At 31.1% G+C, this 21,031-nt stretch overlaps 1 protein-coding gene across 1 annotated transcript in view; it reads left to right on the forward strand.

Moving 5' to 3' along the window:
- The window catches only part of LOC119607033 (nephrin-like), a gene marked incomplete at its 3' end in the record, with an annotated part of 200,152 nt that overhangs the window by 132,897 nt on the left and 46,224 nt on the right, over nucleotides 1-21,031 (forward strand). The window contains exon 3 of the mRNA XM_037960750.1: nucleotides 14,410-14,527. Coding sequence (XP_037816678.1) covers nucleotides 14,410-14,527 — 118 coding nt within the window. The remainder of the gene's footprint in view (nucleotides 1-14,409; nucleotides 14,528-21,031) is intronic.

A 21,031-nucleotide genomic window follows, 5' to 3' on the forward strand; every position in this document is an offset into this window, starting at 1 on the left:
GACCCCTAGTGGTCCGTAGCAAAATCCTAGGGGGTCCGCGAAGACGAACGAAAAAAATCATGAATAAAAAATATTCTCTATATGTTAGAAAATATTAAAAATATCTCCAAATTTTTCGTAAATACTAAAATACACAATTTTTATTCAATAATCCCAGATTTGTTGGTGACTTTTTGAATTTTATTGTTTCGGTCGTTTATCAGGATGAAGCTAGGCCCTACAAATTTATTGTTTCAGTTTTATAAAGTAAAGTATTACGTGATTTGTAATTTTTATAAATGTATATGTATCGAAATAAATGTTTTTATCAGAGACAGAAAATAATTATTATCTATGAAATTTTTGCTTAAAAAAATCAGTATGAAAGAATCGTCCTAGAAATGTTTTGAATGTACCAAAATATTTCCCAGACCTTTTTTAATCGATTTCTTCAATAAACTTTTTTTCTTGATTTTTATAATAAAAATTTAAAATAAAAATTATTTTTGATTTTTATTCTATTTGTTTCAATAAAAAAAATATTTATGTTGTTTTTAATAATACTCATTCAGTAATTTTTATTTATTCAAACAAAAAATAGAAATCAATCAATGATTTTTATTTTTCAAAGCAAGGAATAAAAATCACCTAAAAAATATTAATTTTCCAATTTTCGAATCTAATTTCTGCAAATTTGGTTGATGATATCAGTGGTAAGGAAATTTTACCAATTTTCTATTAATCTCTGTTTAAACCCGATCATTTTTAATGTGTTTTAAAGGTAAATATCGCATAATGAGTTTTATAATTAATTTTAAAAAATAAAAATCATGGCCTGATTTTTATTTGTGCCTTATGGTTTAAAAATTATTTGTGTTTTTTATTATTGATTTTTATTTGAAAAAGTTCTCAGTAATTTTTACGGAAAATATAAAAAATTCAAATCAAAAGAAATGAAATACAAACCAAATAAAATTTGTAATTTTAATTTTTTAAATAAAAATAATAACAATTACTGTCTCTGGTTTTTATATCAGACGGATAATGATTTGCCTTAGAATTAAATACTGATACTGGTATTCCGGAATATGAAGTTAGGTCACATTTCCGACGTGATACACAGATTTTAACTTCATTTTGTTGTCCAATATTATTAAATCAACATCAGAAAATTCATTGCGTTTTGCGTAAATAGTCAAAACCACGCAGTGAAATAATTCGTAGGTATTTTAAAATTCAAATTTAAGATCCAAATTCACAGTACATTCGCAAAGAGTTCAGGTCATATTTCATGTGGGTAACGCATTCCGCAACAACATCGAAGAAGTCTAACTTTCACATATTTTCCCGAAAACTTAGCTCACATACTCAACTCACTCCTATGCAATCGCAAAAAAATTTGGAAACATAACTCTTTAAGCACATGTCGGCAATACTTGATAAAAAAAACCTTTTCGCTACCTTGACGAGAAATGAACATGAAAGCTCTCACGATCATAAAATTAAACATCATGTTAGAAGTCATTCTATATTTAAAACCATGCAATTGAAAACATTTCCGAAATACTAAATATTCTCAATGAACGGGAATATTTTATAGGGTTTATGGACCAGGACTAAAACTAGACTATAGACTAGACTATAGATTAGACTATAGACTAGACTATAGACTAGACTATAGACTAGACTATAGACTAGACTATAGCCTAGACTATAGACTAGACTATAGACTAGACTATAGACTAGACTATAGACTAGACTATAGACTAGACTATAGACTAGACTAGAGACTAGACTATAGACTAGACTATAGACTAGACTATAGACTAGACTATAGACTAGACTATAGACTAGACTATAGACTAGACTATAGACTAGACTATAGACTAGACTATAGACTAGACTATAGACTAGACTATAGACTAGACTATAGACTAGACTATAGACTAGACTATAGACTAGACTATAGACTAGACTATAGACTAGACTATAGACTAGACTATAGACTAGACTATAGACTAGACTATAGACTAGACTATAGACTAGACTATAGACTAGACTATAGACTAGACTATAGACTAGACTATAGACTAGACTATAGACTAGACTATAGACTAGACTATAGACTAGACTATAGACTAGACTATAGACTAGACTATAGACTAGACTATAGACTAGACTATAGACTAGACTAGACTAGACTATAGGACTATAGACTAGACTATAGACTAGACTATAGACTAGACTATAGACTAGACTATAGACTAGACTATAGACTAGACTATAGACTAGACTATAGACTAGACTAGACTAGACTAGACTAGACTATAGACTAGACTATAGACTAGACTATAGACTAGACTATAGACTAGACTATAGACTAGACTATAGACTAGACTATAGACTAGACTATAGACTAGACTATAGACTAGACTAGACTAGACTATAGACTAGACTATAGACTAGACTATAGACTAGACTATAGACTAGACTATAGACTAGACTATAGACTAGACTATAGACTAGACTATAGACTAGACTATAGACTAGACTATAGACTAGACTATAGACTATAGACTAGACTATAGTACTAGACTATAGACTAGACTATAGACTAGACTATAGACTAGACTATAGACTAGACTATAGATCTAGACTATAGACTAGACTATAGACTAGACTATAGACTAGACTATAGACTAGACTATAGACTAGACTATAGACTAGACTATAGACTAGACTATAGACTAGACTATAGACTAGACTATAGACTAGACTATAGACTAGACTATAGACTAGACTATAGACTAGACTATAGACTAGACTACTATAGACTAGACTATAGACTAGACTAAGACTAGACTATAGACTAGACTATAGGACTAGACTATAGACTAGACTATAGACTAGACTTAGACTAGACTACTAGCTATAGACTATACTGACTATAGACTAGACTAGACTAGACTATAGACTAGACTATAGACTAGACTATAGACTAGACTATAGACTAGACTATAGACTAGACTATAGACTAGACTATAGACTAGACTATAGACTAGACTACTAGACTATAGACTAGACTATAGACTAGACTAGACTAGACTATAGACTAGACTATAGACTAGACTATAGACTAGACAATAGACTAGACTATAGACTAGACTATAGACTAGACAATAGACTAGACAATAGACTAGACTATAGACTAGACTATAGACTAGACTATAGACTAGACTATAGACTAGACTATAGACTAGACTATAGACTAGACTATAGACTAGACTATAGACTAGACTATAGACTAGACTATAGACTAGACTATAGACTAGACTATAGACTAGACTATAGACTAGACCATAGACTAGACAATAGACTAGACTATAGACTAGACTGTAGACTAGGCTATAGTCTAGACTATAGGCTAGACTATAGACTAGACTATAGACTAGACTGTAGATTAGACTATAGACTAGACTATAGACTAGACTGTAGATTAGACTATAGACTAGACTATAGACTAGACTATAGACCAGACTGTAGATTAGACTATAGACTAGACTATAGACTAGACTATAGACTAGACTATAGACTAGACTATAGACTAGACTATAGAGTAGACTATAGACTAGACTATAGACTAGACTAGAGACTAGACTATAGACTAGGCTATAGACGAGACTATAGACTAGACTGTAGACTAGACTATGGACTAGACTATAGACTAGACTATAGACTAGACTATAGACTAGACTATAGACTAGACTATAGACTAGACTATAGACTAGACTATAGACTAGACTATAGACTAGACTATAGACTAGACTATAGACTAGACTATAGACTAGACTATAGACTAGACTATAGACTAGACTATAGACTAGACTATAGACTAGACTATAGACTAGACTATAGACTAGACTATAGACTAGACTATAGACTAGACTATAGACTAGACTATAGACTAGACTATAGACTAGACTATAGACTAGACTATAGACTAGACTATAGACTAGACTATAGACTAGACTATAGACTAGACTATAGACTAGACTATAGACTAGACTGTAGACTAGACAATAGACTAGACTATGGACTAGGCTATAGACTAGGCTATAGACTAGACTATAGACTAGACTATAGACTAGACTATAGACTAGACTATAGACTAGACTATAGACTAGACTATAGACTAGACTATAGACTAGACTATAGACTAGAGTATAGACTAGACTATAGACTAGACTATAGACTAGAGTATAGACTACACTATAGACTAGACCATAGACTAAACCATAGACTAGACTAGAGACTAGACTATATGCTAGACTATAATCTAGACTATATATATATATATATATATACACTAGATTATAAACTAGTTTATACACTAGACTATTGGCTAGTCTATAGACTATCCTAGAGACTAGACTATAGACTTGACTACATACTAGACTATAGACTATACTGTGGACTAGTCTATACTATTAGACTTAAACTATTAGATTTAAAACTATTATAATCTTTAACATTCATTACTTGCTCTTTTATTTAACCTTGGAAATGGTTTAATCATTTTATATTTTGTCCCTTTCAAAACCTGCTATATGTTGGCTATTATTTTTGGGGGGCAAATGTTTCTAACTAAATTTACTCTGATGACCGAAACACGACATGAATAGTAATAATAAAAATATTCTAAACATAAATTTTGTTATTAAAGCAATAACAAAATCATTAGCATTAGTTTAAATTGTATAGAGTATTTTTTTACATTTTTGCTATTCAATAACACCAGCAGTGTAATGGGCCAGATTTTGATTGAACATATCAATAGCATGTCAGCGGCAGATAAACGATTTTGCATAATTAAGGGACAGATAAAATTCAATAGGCTTATTAGGGTTTTAGTTAAATGTTTTAACATTATGCAGACTATGAAATGTAGTAGAGTTAGAAATGTTGTGGGTAGACAAAAAGGAAGAGTAAGAAATATTTTAGAAATAATAAAATTTTCAAAATATAAGAATTTAAAAAGGCATAAATATAAAACTTAATTTTAATGTTTGTGTGTAATTAATTATTCTCTTTTTAGAAATTTTTATTGTAGATATTTTTTAAGCAATTAGTAAGTAATTAAGCAGAAATTAAAGTGTCAATAAAATATTTATTTTTTTGCAATTTATTAAGACACTTTTAGCCACCATTCCCCAGCAAAAATCATTTAATCAATTGTAAGCGCTTGCTCATGCATAGAAAAACATGAATAAATGCCTTTAATTACATTTTGAGTACTTTTTGTCTTAAATATGAAAAAAGGACATAACAGTAAAAGGAAATAATAAAAGGAGAAAAAAAACCATAATCTTATAATCTTTAAATACCCCTTTTTATACTTTATTGGAAAAACACAAGGAAAAGTGGGAAATTAACTGAAAAAGGGAAAAATTGTGGAAAAACTCCGGCAGTACTGAGGGAGTATGATTATGAACTTTGCAGAAGCATGGGATTTTTTAACGAATATTTTAGTTAGTTGCAGCAACTAATTTTCATTGTTTAGAGTTTTCGCTTGAACTGCTGGGTAATAAAAACAAAGAGAAATTTATTTTAATTGCATATAAAACAACTACAATATATACGATAATGAAAGAAAGCCATAAATACCTATAAAAGCCTAAAGAAAGGGTCCTAAACTACAAAAAAATAAAAAAATACAAACACGAAAATTAAACATAATTCATATGACCACAGACTTAACTATTAATTAACTAAAAATCATGTATTATTTTATTGTTTTATGTTTTTGTGTTGTTGGTTTTTTTTTTCTATTCTTTCTCTCGACCATAAATCAAACATACAAAACGTAATATTTATTTAGTCGTCAAGAGTTTGAGTTATAAAGCTTAAATAGTGAAATAGAAAATGAAACATATATAAATTGGAAAATAGTTAATCTAAGAATGTATGAATTGTTATTATTCTCATTTGAATCGAAATTTATACAAAATATATAGTAAAGTCAGTAGCAGCTATAGACAATATAAATTGTAATAATAAATGTTATTTTGACACGTTTAAGAATATATGGTGTAAAAATGCTGCTGGTGTTGGTGTGAGAAATGGAATCGTATAAAATTGTATGGTTTTTATATTTATTCGATTTTTTGTATAGACACGAACGTATTATTACGACACCTTTAGGGCAGAAAGTAGTAATTATGTTTTTACCCATTCTACCTACTACTTCTGGCAAATGATTATTAAAACTTTGAATGTTATATGAGAAACTAAATATTTCGTAGAAAACCGATTGAACAAATTAAATTCACTCTTTCTTGACTTCGGTTTTAATTCTTACCAAGTAAATACCTGCCTTAAGTTATAACAGAACTTCTCCTAGTTTTCGCGAAAGTTTATCTTCTGAGTGTGCCAGAAGCATATTCTAAGACGCTTCCTGGCAAGTCTCGGGAAAGGATCGTAAACAATGATGTTAAAGTTGAAATCACTTCTAAACTAACATCCTAGAAAGAAGGTCTTTTACATCATGATATTATATCCCTGACTTGAATAACCAACATTTCCTCATTTGTGTTGTGTTCTGAGGTAATATGTCGCAGGATCACACAGCAAAGGTGATCACTCTGGAGTAGGGTTGTCGGTTTTATGAACATCGCTTTTAGTTTGAAATTTATCTTGAGCCAATGCTATCTTCTTCCACAATGAATCTAAAATATTTCCAATATTTCCAGGAGAAAATAGTTCACATAGCTTAGAAAGGTAGAACTTAAACCAAGTTGACTTCCCCCTAAGAAACTCTTTGCTTTACTCTATCTCCAAACGTTTTGTACAAAGTTCGGCCACTTACTCTATCTCCAAACGTTTTGTACAAAGTTCGGCCACTTAGAAAGTTTACGATATATCTCTTCGTATTGTTGAGCTTTGAGAGTAAAAGAACGGGGAAGTGTCAGTTAGCCCTTGAAGACTGGAGGGATGTCGTAATGTATACATATCCCTTGGCCCGCCCGTCAGGGAAGAGAGATAGTTATTCATTAGTATGTTGGAAATCATCAGTATGGATATAAATTGAGGAATTATAGCCTTGAATGGCTTGTCGCTGTTGTTGATGGGCTCCGTAACTTCAGCTAGATATGTCCAAGAAACGAAAATTGTTAAGTTTGTAAAATTGGTAAATTGTAAGTTTAATAAGCAGACTTCATATTGTCTTATCTCAGGGTCGGATATAGAGTTGTCTGCAAACCACAACTTGGTTGCTTCTTAAGTGAAGTTTCAGTTCATAAACTGATCTAACCATTTTTTATCGTCTATACTGAGAACTTGGTACAGTTGGACTATGCTTACGTCACCAGGACTGGTATATCCAAAACTTAACCACGATCATGTCATTCTTTTTTATGGGTTAAAAAGAGCGATCGATTTGTATCCGTAACTAGCTTGTTTCTGAAATCCGGTTGCAGTTCCTTAACTAACCTAACCGTTACTTCCCCACTCCTCCTTCACCAACCTACTGATAAATGAGTCTTACGTCACCAGGGCTGGTATTTCGAAAATCTACTTCGATTCGCTACAGATGTTGATGGCCTCCAATACATCAGCCACGATCATGTCAATCTTTTTCATCGGTTAAAAAAAGAGATCGAATTGTATCCATAACTGGCTAGTTTCTGAAATCCGGATGTTGGTGGCCTCCAAAATTTCAGCTCGAGATATCCGTGACAGAACGGTTGTGAGGTTTACAAAAGTAATGCTCTGGTATCTGTAAATTCAATGACGATCTTTTCATTGGTTAGTGAGTGACTTAACTGTAGACTACAACATACTTCTCAAATCAAATGAATCTACCGACATCTTGAGACTTACATTAACAGGGCTGGTATTTCGAAGATCTACTTGCATAAATGGATTAAAGTTGTTGATGGTCTCTTTAAATACAGCTGTGGCGTGTTCATAATAGAAAGGTTGTGAAGTTTGTTAACAACATGTCATTTAGCGGTATCTCTTTCGGGTGATCATGATCGATTGTGGTGATATATGCGATTACGTCATTATGTTTCATCGGATTACAAACAAATCGAACTGTGAACTAAATTTTGCTAGCTTCTCAAATCAAGTATTAGTTCTTTCTAAACATATTAATCACTTGATCTCATTTACTAACCTACTAATATCTTAGTTGGATGGCATTTTAGGAACCCTTTAAGTTGGACTTGAGTTGTAGATAGCATGCACTTACTTTCGCCTTATCTCATGTTTGGTTAAAAGCCAACAGAAAGCGCTAGAGTATTGTTTATCCTTGGATATGATAATATCTGCAACTTAATCATGATACTGTAGGGTGGGATATAGAGGTGTCTATAAACCACGACATTCTTTGTCATTATTTTTCATCGATTAGAACGAGATGGAACTGTAAATCACAAAATGCTTACATCTCAATTCATTAAGCAATTCTTTAACTGATCTAACAATCTCTTGTGCCTGTTATATTTTACCATCCTACTGATATCATGGTTCTGCTGGGTGAACCTTGGGTCCTAAAGTATTATTTGGAAATTCATCTCGATCATCTGTAAGACTCTCCGTTTCAGCTTGAAAGTGTGGCCATAATACGGATATTTGGCTGGATGGAACAAAGCTTCCTGTATTAATACAGATTCAGTTGAAATAAAAAATCAGCCACATATCTTCAATGGATAAAATCTATGATATTATCATATCATACACATTCTTGATCAGAACTGTTGCATAGATGTATCACTAATTTGTTTAAGTATTTCCCTAATCAAGTCCCAATTTCTTCTCACAGTGATCATGGGATTCACTAGATCGAGAACATATTGGGGCAATTTACTTCTAAGTATTTTGGAATATTTGGAATATCCTACATAATTTAAAAATGTAGTCTTTTAGTTCCGATATTGGTAATGATCAGAGCAAGTTAGATTATTGGGCCTTGTCTGCTTAACCCTAACTCAGTTCTTTATGATAAGAGTGAGAACTGAGTCTGTGTCGAAACTTGTGGTAATGTTCGAATAAAAATTTGGATTTACAATATCAATATATTTTTTTGCAAATACAGAGACGAAGTTTTCAGAGATTCAGAAACGAAGTTTTTAGAGGTTATGTTTTCACCAGAGACAAGTTAGAAGGTATGCTGGGATCAGCTATGAGTGTATTTAAAGTGATCTGCGGACCAGTCTTTTAGTTTGTATAAGTATTAGTAATAATTAGAGCAAGTAAGATCAGTGGGTCTTGTTAGCTTAACCCAAAATCTGTCCTTTATGTTAAGTGTGAGTCTGTGTCGAAGCTTGTGATAATATTCGTATAAAACTCAAGACGTACAATATCAACACATTTCTTACAAATACAGGGATGAAGTTATCAGAGAATCAGAAACTAAGTTTTCAGAGGTTATGATTTCACCAGAGACAAGTAAGTAGGTATGGTGGGATCAGCTATGGGTGTATTTTAAGTGATCTGCGGATGTGTCCCAAATATTTATTTCAACATGTTATCAGAATATAAAAAACTTTGTTAATATTTATCATGCAAAAATATCTTATCCAATACAAAACACTTTAACAAATCGCTGTAGTAGTGTTTAAACAAATAAATCACCAACTTAACCATTTAATTTTTTTTCATACGCAACATACGTTTTCGTAATTATGATTATACTACCTCAGACATTGTGCTACTATCACCGTTGATAATGAATGACATTTCGCCACCACCATGATTTGTACAAACAAGAAAAATGAATTAACAAGGAGGGTTTAACCCCTCACATTTATGCTTAACAAAGCGACGAAAACAACAGCAAGCAACAAACTACTGGTAAAATATTTATAGACACGAAGTTGCAGGAACGGTAATATTTATTATAATTGTATGCGAATAGCAGCCAACAGGAATGTAAATTTTGCTTTTGTTTATTGTGAATACAATACTCGCATTTGTATTGCTGAGAGAACGCAACTTTAGTAGGACCAATTAACGTTGAATAATGGGGCGTGCTTAAGGTGAGTTTGTTTTTAATTTCGATCAAGATCAACATGCATTATTATAGTTGTTGTTGCTGTTGTTGTCCCTGTTGTTGTGTTTGTGATGTTAGCTGAAAGGATTTTTGTACGATAAATAGCTGGTAGGAAATCTAGAGAGATTTATAGGTAATAAAAATCACAGCAGGATTTTTGGCAATGATATTTGTATAACTGCAGACTAATTAACATGTTTAAAGGAAAAATTTTGCTAAAGTTTCTTATAATTTTTTTCAGAACATACTTTAGGTATACAAATATATGCTAAAGAACCCTTTTCTGGCAAATTTTTATCACTAATTTATAAAAGTATTTTTTGTGTAATATTTTACATTAAACATCAATATATATTTCTACTGTTTTATTTTAGATTCAATAATGTAAAACTGATTATTCCCTGTGGGTAAATTTGCAACAATTTCTCAGAAACACCACAGAGATTTATTTTAAAATATCGAAAAAAAAAACATTAATAAACTCTTTAATACATGACTGAAAATAAACTCTTCGTGACTCAAATTAACTTAAAAATATTTTTCTTTTTTTGTTTTTTTTTTCAACAAAAATAGAATTTTCCACAAAACAAGGATTTCTAATTTGAATACATTAAATTCCCTAAACTCATGCTAGCAGATAAAAAAAGTTTATTTTTAAAATATCTACACATTTCTATAAATATAAAAAGACCGCAGTGTTTTCTATTGAAATTCCTGACAGCCTAGACCTCAGAAAAGTTTCTCCCACCCCCATAAATATAGAACAATTGGTTACAAATATGATTATATATCCGTTTGGCCCCGGCTATGTGTATTGTGCCTAACTATTATTATGATAGTCGAGATTTCGTTAAGCGGAAATTGCACTTCAACCCATTTTATACTAAAACTGTTCATTTATATTATGTGAAAAATCCTTAGCATAAGCCAAACTATAAGCTTAACAACTATATCCTTGTGTAGGTTTATACATATTTGTACATATTTATATCTGTATGTATTTCTATGCGATTTTGTTAACATTAAACCTTCATTCATAGTCGCATTGTTTGTGTTCAAAAACGCCTAAAAATTCGCAATCATTTAAATTCGTAGAAAGGGGTTTTATTCGTTGTTTTTTTATTCCTCCTTAGCAAAATAGCACGCAAATAACAGTTGTGTTTCCTTGTTGGCATTCATAACATACTAATATAGCTATGTACATTAGACCTGCCCCAAAATAATAAATTTAGTTTAAAAAATATGTTGTATCTTCATACTATTTTTTACTTTTGCTACTACTACACTAGTAAGTGGCAAAAGTGATAACTACACATCGATGGCTTAAAAACTAAACTCTTTTTAGAAGAGTAAAAAATTAATAGATTGTGAGGCATCCTTACTGCTTTCTCTGTGTATGTATATAATTTAAAGTGTGTGTAAAGTTAATACTTATTCATAATATAAGATCCCTTAAAAACATATGTAACTAAATATCAAGCATAACTTAATGTTTGTTATTGTATGAATATGAGTAGTTGATGCTGCTTTTTTTGCTGCAGCTATTTTCATATTTACAACACAATTTACGTATTTAGGCCTTCTGTTTCTCATGTGAAATTTTAAAGTTATAGAGTTGCTAAAGCGACAAGATGCACTACTACTCCAAATTGAGGAATTAATGCCAGGAAACGCTAACATTAAAACTATTCTGCCTAAATTTTAGTTCAGCTCTACTTGAGTTAGAGTTCAGTTCAATTTCAGTTCTAGTTCAGTTCTAGTTCAGTTCTAGTTCAGTTCTAGTTCAGTTCTAGTTCAGTTCTAGTTCAGTTCTAGTTCAGTTCTAGTTTTTTCTAGTTCAGTTCTAGTTCAGTTCTAGTTCAGTTCTAGTTCAGTTCTAGTTCAGTTCTAGTTCAGTTCTAGTTCAGTTCTAGTTCAGTTCTAGTTCAGTTCTAGTTCAGTTCTAGTTCAGTTCTAGTTCAGTTCTAGTTCAGTTCTAGTTCAGTTCTAGTTCAGTTCTAGTTCAGTTCTAGTTCAGTTCTAGTTCAGTTCTAGTTGAGTTCTAGTTCAGTTCTAGTTCAGTTCTAGTTCAGTTCTAGTTCAGTTCTAGTTCAGTTCTAGTTCAGTTCTAGTTCAGTTCTAGTTCAGTTCTAGTTCAGTTCTAGTTCAGTTCTAGTTCAGTTCTAGTTCACTTTTTCAAAATGCATTTCTCTTGGATATATAATAAAAAATAATTATAATCCTGTCCAAAGGATCATATGGGAAATGGACTTCCTTCAACAGGTATTACTTTAATTCATTGTAATTATCATATACCCGAAACCCACTTTTCTTTATTCGTACATACGTACATCATCTAAATTAATTAATTAATTCCCATTAAGTCATTTATGTCAATATACACCTCTAATGATGGCAACCCTTATAAGATTTTATTCATTAAATACGCTGGAAAACAGCATTTTCAAATAGACATAGTCGCTGTACGTACCCCGGCAATGAGTAGGCGTTTAGTGTACTCATGTTCTTATATACGAATGTATACAAGTATTTTCCCTATTTTGAAACATTAATATGACTACAACCGCTATCACTATCATATGTATGTATGCTATCTGTCTGTCTCTATATTTTCATGTTGAATACCACTTGTTATGTATGTAGGTATGTACCTACATATATCCTAGCTAAAAATACATACTACTTAGAAGGCTGTTGCTCCTTCATTTACCGTTTTGTAGCCTTTTTGATAACAAACGTATTGTTCTTGTACTTTGAAGCATACATAAATACATATGCATACACACATAGATACGGAAACTTATTTATACATATGTGGGTATAAGTGATGTATGTTTTAAAATACTTATGTATAGATGTACGTATATATGTATATGTGTTCTCAAACATAGAAGTTTACATATGGGTGTTTGTTAGCAGTAGTAGTATGTATGTTTATATTTGTAGTCGTATGTCTACACGGTAACAACTTAATTGCATGTAAATCCTTAGTTGTTAACCCAATTTACTGTTGTTGTTTTTTCTAGATTCTTCTTACCCCTCTACTTATTCGGCTTTTTTCACTCTTCCGTATTTTGCAACATGAATACAAGTATGCTTGGTTGCTTTATTGTTGTCCATCCATTTAAATCAGTCGTTGGAGTAGTTTTGTTTAATTTTTTTTTTCAACTTTAGTTTAATTTTAAAGATTCGCTTAATTGTCGGCTGTTTAAATGGGAAAACATTTTGTTTTATAAACACTACAAAGTTTAGAGTAAAGATTTTAAAGCGCTAAATTGTTAAATGTTTACAAGATATTTTTAAACAGTCGGCAGAGGAACAAATTTTAAATTTTCTTTATATCAGTTTTCTACAAAAGGATAAATTTTACGATAAATTACCATAAAAAGAGAAAAGTTTAAATTTTCAAAAATTTTCTATAAAAGTATAAATTTGCGAAAATTTTCTATAAAAGAAAATAATATTCGAAAAGAGAGGACAAATTTTTGAAACTATCAAGAAATTTTTTAAAATTTTCAAAAATGTTCACAATTTTGCTTTAAATTTCATTTTTTACTCAAATTTTCTATAAGAAAATATTTTATAGAATATTTTCAACCATTTTCTCCTGAACCAATAATGTCCTTCCATATATTTAGTTTAAATATCTCTTATACATATATTTAGTTTAAATATCTCTTATACCAACAAAGTATTTAATTGCTTACCAATATAAACCCATAAATATTTTTAAGTCATTCGATAATGACTTTTATTGGTTTATATTCACATACATTTACAAATTGTGGCAATATTTGTTGTACGTACGTGTGTAACTTTGTGCCACAACTCAAATATCAAACTGACACATTTAGGACTTTTCTTATTTGCCATTAAATCTTCTAGAATATATATTTTACTCTGGTCGTTTGTAGTCTTATCCAAATAGAAAAATAAAAAAAATTTATAAAATGTATAACATGGCCATTAATAAATTACTCAATTACTGTAACGTTTATCTGTGCAATTCTCAGCAATTTTCGTTTTCTTTTCTTGTTTTTTTGTTTAAAAAATATCCTACTTCTCATTACTTCTTTTGTTGAAATAATGAAATTATTTTTATCGTTGTTCTTTCTTTTTTGTGGTCACACACTTGGCCATAGTTAAGGCTTTTTTCGTTTCGTTTTAGCCAGGTCAAGTTTTGCAAAATTTAGTTTCACTAGGTAGAGTTTCGTTTTTTAAAAGACAATTTTAGTTTTTTCTGGAAATTTATTTTAACTAGAATTTTTTGGGATTTTTTTTTTTTGTTACACTTTTAATTCGTTTTCTTTTCCTCAATTTTCACTTTTTTTTGCTCATACACTTATTTTTCTTTTATTTGTGTTTTTTTCTTGCAGCTTTGATGTACGAGATAAAATGAACAGTGACCAGGCACGGCATTGGTCAGCGCCAGAAGTGTTTGGTTCACGTGCCAAATTTCATTTTGACTCTCAGCCAGCAACATTGGAAATTAAGGTGAGTGAAACATAAAAACATACTTTTATATTCACAGATATACATGGAAACATACATGTTGAAAATCTTTTTTTTTTTTTTGTATTAATTTGAAAAAAGTGTATATGAGTTTTATTTAAACCAAGTTTGTCCTCGTTTAAAGTTGTGATTGAAGGTTGTGATTTTGTTTTTCATGTTTAATTTGCTAGATTCAAAATAAGCAAATTTAAAAAGGACAACATATTAAAGTATCTTTAAATAATACTGAAGTTTTAAAATTTCATTTCTTATTAAGTATACATATACAAAATATTACACCTTTTCCATTTCGAGACTATTTATTCTAAATCTAGACGCCCATTTAAGTGTAATGTAATGCCTCTCCTAGTGCTAGTTGCCTGTTTTATTAGCATGTCTAGTAACTCCAGCACCTATCTTGAATTCAAAGATACACTTCAAGTTGCATTACGATATAAGCCGCGGAATACAATCATCTCCTCAGGAACGTTTCCTACAGATTACTCAATTACACTGTGTGCAATTTTTTAAGTCATGGAAAACCATATATGTATGTATGTACGACTACATGATAAAAATATGGTATGGGCATTGGTGCGATCATTTCCTTAGGCTCATATCTCGCATACGATCAAAAAATGCAATCTTCCTTTATTTTAATTCAAGTGGAAAGTTTTACATTACGAAATTGCACTGATTTTATTAACGACACCTGTACGTATACGTGTTAATGATTTATTGCTAATACAAATATTAAGTATACGCCTAATTTAGAGAAGCACTGGAAATACTTTTTAACACGTAAAAAGAGAATATTATGGTTTGGATAATCTTCGTATTTCAAACATCGACAGCATTGTATTGTGATGGCTTCCATTATTTCCATTATATCGGCACAGTAGTCTGAGCCTATTTCCAGTTAACGCTGTCAATGGGTCATTCAGTGAATATTAATGGTTGCGTTTGTTTCCTGTGATCTCCTTTGCTATTTTCTACAGATCTACTTTTTAAATAACGTAAAAAAATAATATTTTGGGTTGGATCATCTTCGTATTCTAAACATCGATAGCATTGTATTGTGTCTGAGCCTATTTCCAGTTAACGCTGTTCATTTAACGTATTACCACCCAATGGGTCTTTCAGTGAAGCGTTTGTTTACTGTGATCTTCTTTGCTATTTTCTACAGATCTCTAATACACCCCCTTCATGATCTCTTTACTATACGATCTATATATTTTGACTGATGATATGCCTGAAAATATCTGGTTTTATCAGTATTTACAGCTGTTTTCATTTGGACTCTTTCCTGGATTAGATTTCACGTTTAATCAGATATCTAGGCTTTATGATTTTTTTGTTTAAGTCCAATATGTTGGACTTAATGTTGATTCGCGCTCTCATTGAAAATCTACTTTATTATTATTCATTCTATTCTGTTCAGTTATTTACTCATAACGTATTGCCACGTATTGTGCACATCATATTTTCTCGACAGTGTATCTATATTACATAGATGGATTGCCTCTATTTTCAGCCTAAATTGCCCAATGAGTAGATTATGATCTTTACATCCATCTGCACAGCGTCTGTTGCGAACATTCTCTATTGAGCGGTACCATATTCTGTTTATGGCTAGATGATTAATCTGCGTTTACGTTCGATGATCAGGCGAAATCCATATAATCTTACGAACTCCAATCATGTTCCTCTTACCAATCCCCAATTACATTTGTATTACTTAATCCGTGCAATCGCAAAATTATGCATTTAAATTACCGATAAGTAACAAACTAACGCCACTTGGGATTTGTCCTATAATGTCCTCCAGCTAGCTCTAAATTTTTTTTTTTCGTAATACCAACTGATTTCATTGGAATATAGTATTCAGCACAAGTATTTAGGTGAATGTATAAGATTCGATACGAGTTGAGATTCCATATCATAAGGATTAAGCTAACCCTATTGGATCTTGACAACTCCGAAGTTTTTCCCGAAGTGATGCAAGTGGAATCATCGTTCAGCACACCATTGTCAGTTTATTTTTTTCACACAGTCCCAAAAAGGGAAGTTTGTATTCTTCAAACACCTTCAAAATCTGCGACAGTTTAGTAGGTTCCAACAGACAAATGGTCCATTATTTCACCCAAATGGTACTCATGAGATCATAATTATGTTAAATGTTCTAATATCTCTACAAAAAATTGCTACATCTTTGTTTCGAATCTGTGTTACCCCCAAGATTCGAGCTTCATTTGACCCTAGCCCATATAAAAGGTCGTCTTGTCAACAAATTGTTAAAATATTTCGAAATTAAGGCAGAAAATAACTTAAATGCTTAATTATTAAAAACAATCCACTACTCACATGGTCGATCATGCTTGTTTACTCTTACTTGTTTACTAGGTGTTTTTATCATTCATCTTGGTACACACTATAGGTGGATTATACAGATATATGTAGGTCTATTATAAAGACTATTTTATTAGTACTTTGTACACCATTTTAAATCTAAATAATATAAAATGAATTGCTATTATTTAAATTTTATATAAATTGTACAACTTCTTTTAATTACATCCAATTAAATAATTTCAGTTTAAAACTTAAAAAAACCATTCATTTATTTTACTTGTGATAACAATACCATATATTCACATAGCAAATTTAACACGGCCCAATAGTTTGCAAATTGTCTGTGTATCCTTTTATGACAGTGTTTTTAGATACCTAATACTGGAACCAGAGCCAACCCTATGCAAAACTCACTAGTTCGTTATATTCATCTTAAACTACCGGGACTCTTACAAAGTAAAACCCCAAATCACTTTATATACATACATACATATCTTTCTATGTATGGGTATGTATGAATGAACTCAATTTTTCGTTTTTCTCTTTTATTATCTTTACAGTTTATAATAAATTAACTTTTCTGTTTTTTTTTTTTAGAAAAAAAAAAAAAAAACAAAAAGATCTAACTTAACGCTTTTCAAACAGCAAACAACTTTTATTTTATTCTACTACTATACTATATATACTCGTAACTAGAGTAAAATACACAGAAAAGATAAAAAACAAACGGATAAAAAAAATCTGAAAACTTTTTGAAAGTAATTAAGCACAATTAGAGCAAATGAAAATGGCTTTTTTTGGAACCATACTTGCTTTCTTTGAGTTTTTGACCGACAGAACATTGACATATACAACATACAGACATAGTATATAGGGAAACACAATTACACAGCCATACATATATATTTGCTATAAATGGGGAAAAAACTAATAGACGCAAAACATTAAACAAAGAAAAAAACTTTAGCATCATCAACCCGACCAACCAAACCAAGCAACCACTAACTATACAGAGTTTAATAGATACAGAGACACTTCTATGTGTACTTATGAATAGTATATATTTGTATGTAGCTCGATACTTTTGGTAACAAAAAATATCCACACATAACCGCTCTATTTTGTCTATTTTTCTATTGTCCTTAGAAATTTTAGTTAGAGAATACTTCAGTTTTGTTTTTATGTGTAATCTGAGTATTTGTGCTTATGGGTATTAGTCTGTTGTTGGAAGCGCTTTTCTCATAGACAACTTCAAAGCATTTAAGTTCTACATTTTTCTTAAGTATTATCTACTAAGTATTTCTATGATTCATAAATACGGATATGTCTCAATTACTACTAAATGTTTGGTGAAAAAACTTCAAAGATAACAATTCCCTTAAATTGTTATAAAAAGTGCAATTTTGTTTAATTATTCTTTTTGAAAAGAATAGCAGTTTGGAATATAGTTGATTATAGGCGATAGACTAAACTAGTGGCTAGTCTATAGTCTAGTCTATAGTCTAGTCTATAGTCTAGTATATAGTCTAGTCTATAGTCTAGTCTATAGTCTAGTATATAGTCTAGTCTATAGTCTAGTCTATAGTCTAGTATATAGTCTAGTCTATAGTCTAGTCTATAGTCTAGTCTATAGTCCAGTCTATAGTCTAGTCTATAGTCTAGTCTATAGTCTAGTCTATAGTCTATCTATAGTCTAGTCTATAGTCTATCTATATCTAGTCTATAGTCTAGTCTATAGTCTAGTCTATAGTCTAGTCTATAGTCTAGTCTATAGTCTAGTCTATAGTCTAGTCTATAGTCTAGTCTATAGTCTAGTCTATAGTCTAGTCTATAGTCTAGTCTATAGTCTAGTCTATAGTCTAGTCTATAGTCTAATCTATAGTCTAGTCTATAGTCTAGTCTATAGTCTAGTCTATAGTCTAGTCTATAGTCTAGTCTATAGTCTAGTCTATAGTCTAGTCTATAGTCTAGTCTATAGTCTAGTCTATAGTCTAGTCTATAGTCTAGTCTATAGTCTAGTATAGTCTAGTCTATAGTCTATAGTCTAGTCTATAGTCTAGTCTATACTAGTCTATAGTCTAGTCTATAGTCTAGTCTATAGTCTAGTCTATAGTCTAGTCTATAGTCTAGTCTATAGTCTAGTCTATAGTCTAGTCTATAGTCTAGTCTATAGTCTAGTCTATAGTCTATAGTCTAGTCTATAGTCTAGTCTATAGTCTAGTCTATAGTCTAGTCTATAGTCTAGTCTATAGTCTAGTCTATAGTCTAGTCTATAGTCTAGTCTATAGTCTAGTCTATAGTCTAGTCTATAGTCTAGTCTATAGTCTAGTCTATAGTCTAGTCTATAGTCTAGTCTATAGTCTAGTCTATAGTCTAGTCTATAGTCTAGTCTATAGTCTAGTCTATAGTCTAGTCTATAGTCTAGTCTATAGTCTAGTCTATAGTCTAGTCTATAGTCTAGTCTATAGTCTAGTCTATAGTCTAGTCTATAGTCTAGTCTATAGTCTAGTCTATCTAGTCTATAGTCTAGTCTAGTCTATAGTCTAGTCTAGTCTATAGTCTAGTCTAGTCTATAGTCTAGTCTAGTCTATAGTCTAGTCTAGTCTATAGTCTAGTCTATAGTCTAGTCTATAGTCTAGTCTATAGTCTAGTCTATAGTCTAGTCTATAGTCTAGTCTATAGTCTAGTCTAGTCTAGTCTAGAGTCGTCTATAGTCTAGTCTATAGTCTAGTCTATAGTCTAGTCTATAGTCTAGTCTATAGTCTAGTCTATAGTCTAGTCTATAGTCTAGTCTATAGTCTAGTCTATAGTCTAGTCTATAGTCTAGTCTATAGTCTAGTCTATAGTCTAGTCTATAGTCCAGTCTATATTGTAGTCTATAGTATAGTCTATAGTCTAGTCTATAGTCTAGTCTATAGTCTAGTCTATAGTCTAGTCTATAGTCTAGTCTATAGTCTAGTCTATAGTCTAGTCTATAGTCTAATCTAGTCTATAGTCTAATCATAGTCTATAGTCTAGTCTATAGTCTAGTCTATAGTCTAGTCTATAGTCTAGTCTATAGTCTAGTCTATAGTCTAGTCTATAGTCTAGTCTATAGTCTAGTCTATAGTCTAGTCTATAGTCTAGTCTATTCTAGTCTATAGTCTAGTCTATAGTCTAGTCTATAGTCTAGTCTAGTCTATCGTCTATAGTCTAGTCTATAGTCTAGTCTATAGTCCAGTCTATATTGTAGTCTATAGTATAGTCTATAGTCTAGTCTATAGTCTAGTCTATAGTCTAGTCTATAGTCTAGTCTATAGTCTAATCTAGTCTATAGTCTAATCTATAGTCTAGTCTATAGTCTAGTCTATAGTCTAGTCTATAGTCTAGTCTATAGTCTAGTCTATAGTCTAGTCTATAGTCTAGTCTATAGTCTAGTCTATAGTCTAGTCTATAGTCTAGTCTATAGTCTAGTCTATAGTCTAGTCTATAGTCTAGTCTATAGTCTAGTCTATAGTCTAGTCTATAGTCTAGTCTATAGTCTAGTCTATAGTCTAGTCTATAGTCTAGTCTATAGTCTAGTCTATAGTCTAGTCTATAGTCTAGTCTATAGTCTAGTCTATAGTCTAGTCTATAGTCTAGTCTATAGTCTAGTCTATAGTCTAGTCTATAGTCTAGTCTATAGTCTAGTCTATAGTCTAGTCTATAGTCTAGTCTATAGTCTAGTCTATAGTCTAGTCTATAGTCTAGTCTATAGTCTAGTCTATAGTCTAGTCTATAGTCTAGTCTATAGTCTAGTCTATAGTCTAGTCTATAGTCTAGTCTATAGTCTAGTCTATATCTAGTCTATAGTCTAGTCTATAGTCTAGTCTATAGTCTAGTCTATAGTCTAGTCTATAGTCTAGTCTATAGTCTAGTCTATAGTCTAGTCTATAGTCTTGTCTATAGTCTAGTCTATAGTCTAGTCTATAATCTAGTCTATAGTCTAGTCTATAGTATAGTCTATAGTATAGTCTATAGTCTAGTCTATAGTCTAGTCTATACTAGTCTATAGTCTAGTCTATAGCCTAGTCTATAGTCTAGTCTATAGTCTAGTCTATAGTCTAGTCTATAGTCTAGTCTATAGTCTAGTCTATAGTCTAGTCTATAGTCTAGTCTATAGTCTAGTCTATAGTC

Source organism: Lucilia sericata, unplaced genomic scaffold (genome assembly GCF_015586225.1).
Source record: "Lucilia sericata isolate MDLA Ls3-8-SP2 unplaced genomic scaffold, ASM1558622v1 Contig000647F_arrow, whole genome shotgun sequence".
NCBI classification, from domain to species: domain Eukaryota; kingdom Metazoa; phylum Arthropoda; class Insecta; order Diptera; family Calliphoridae; genus Lucilia; species Lucilia sericata.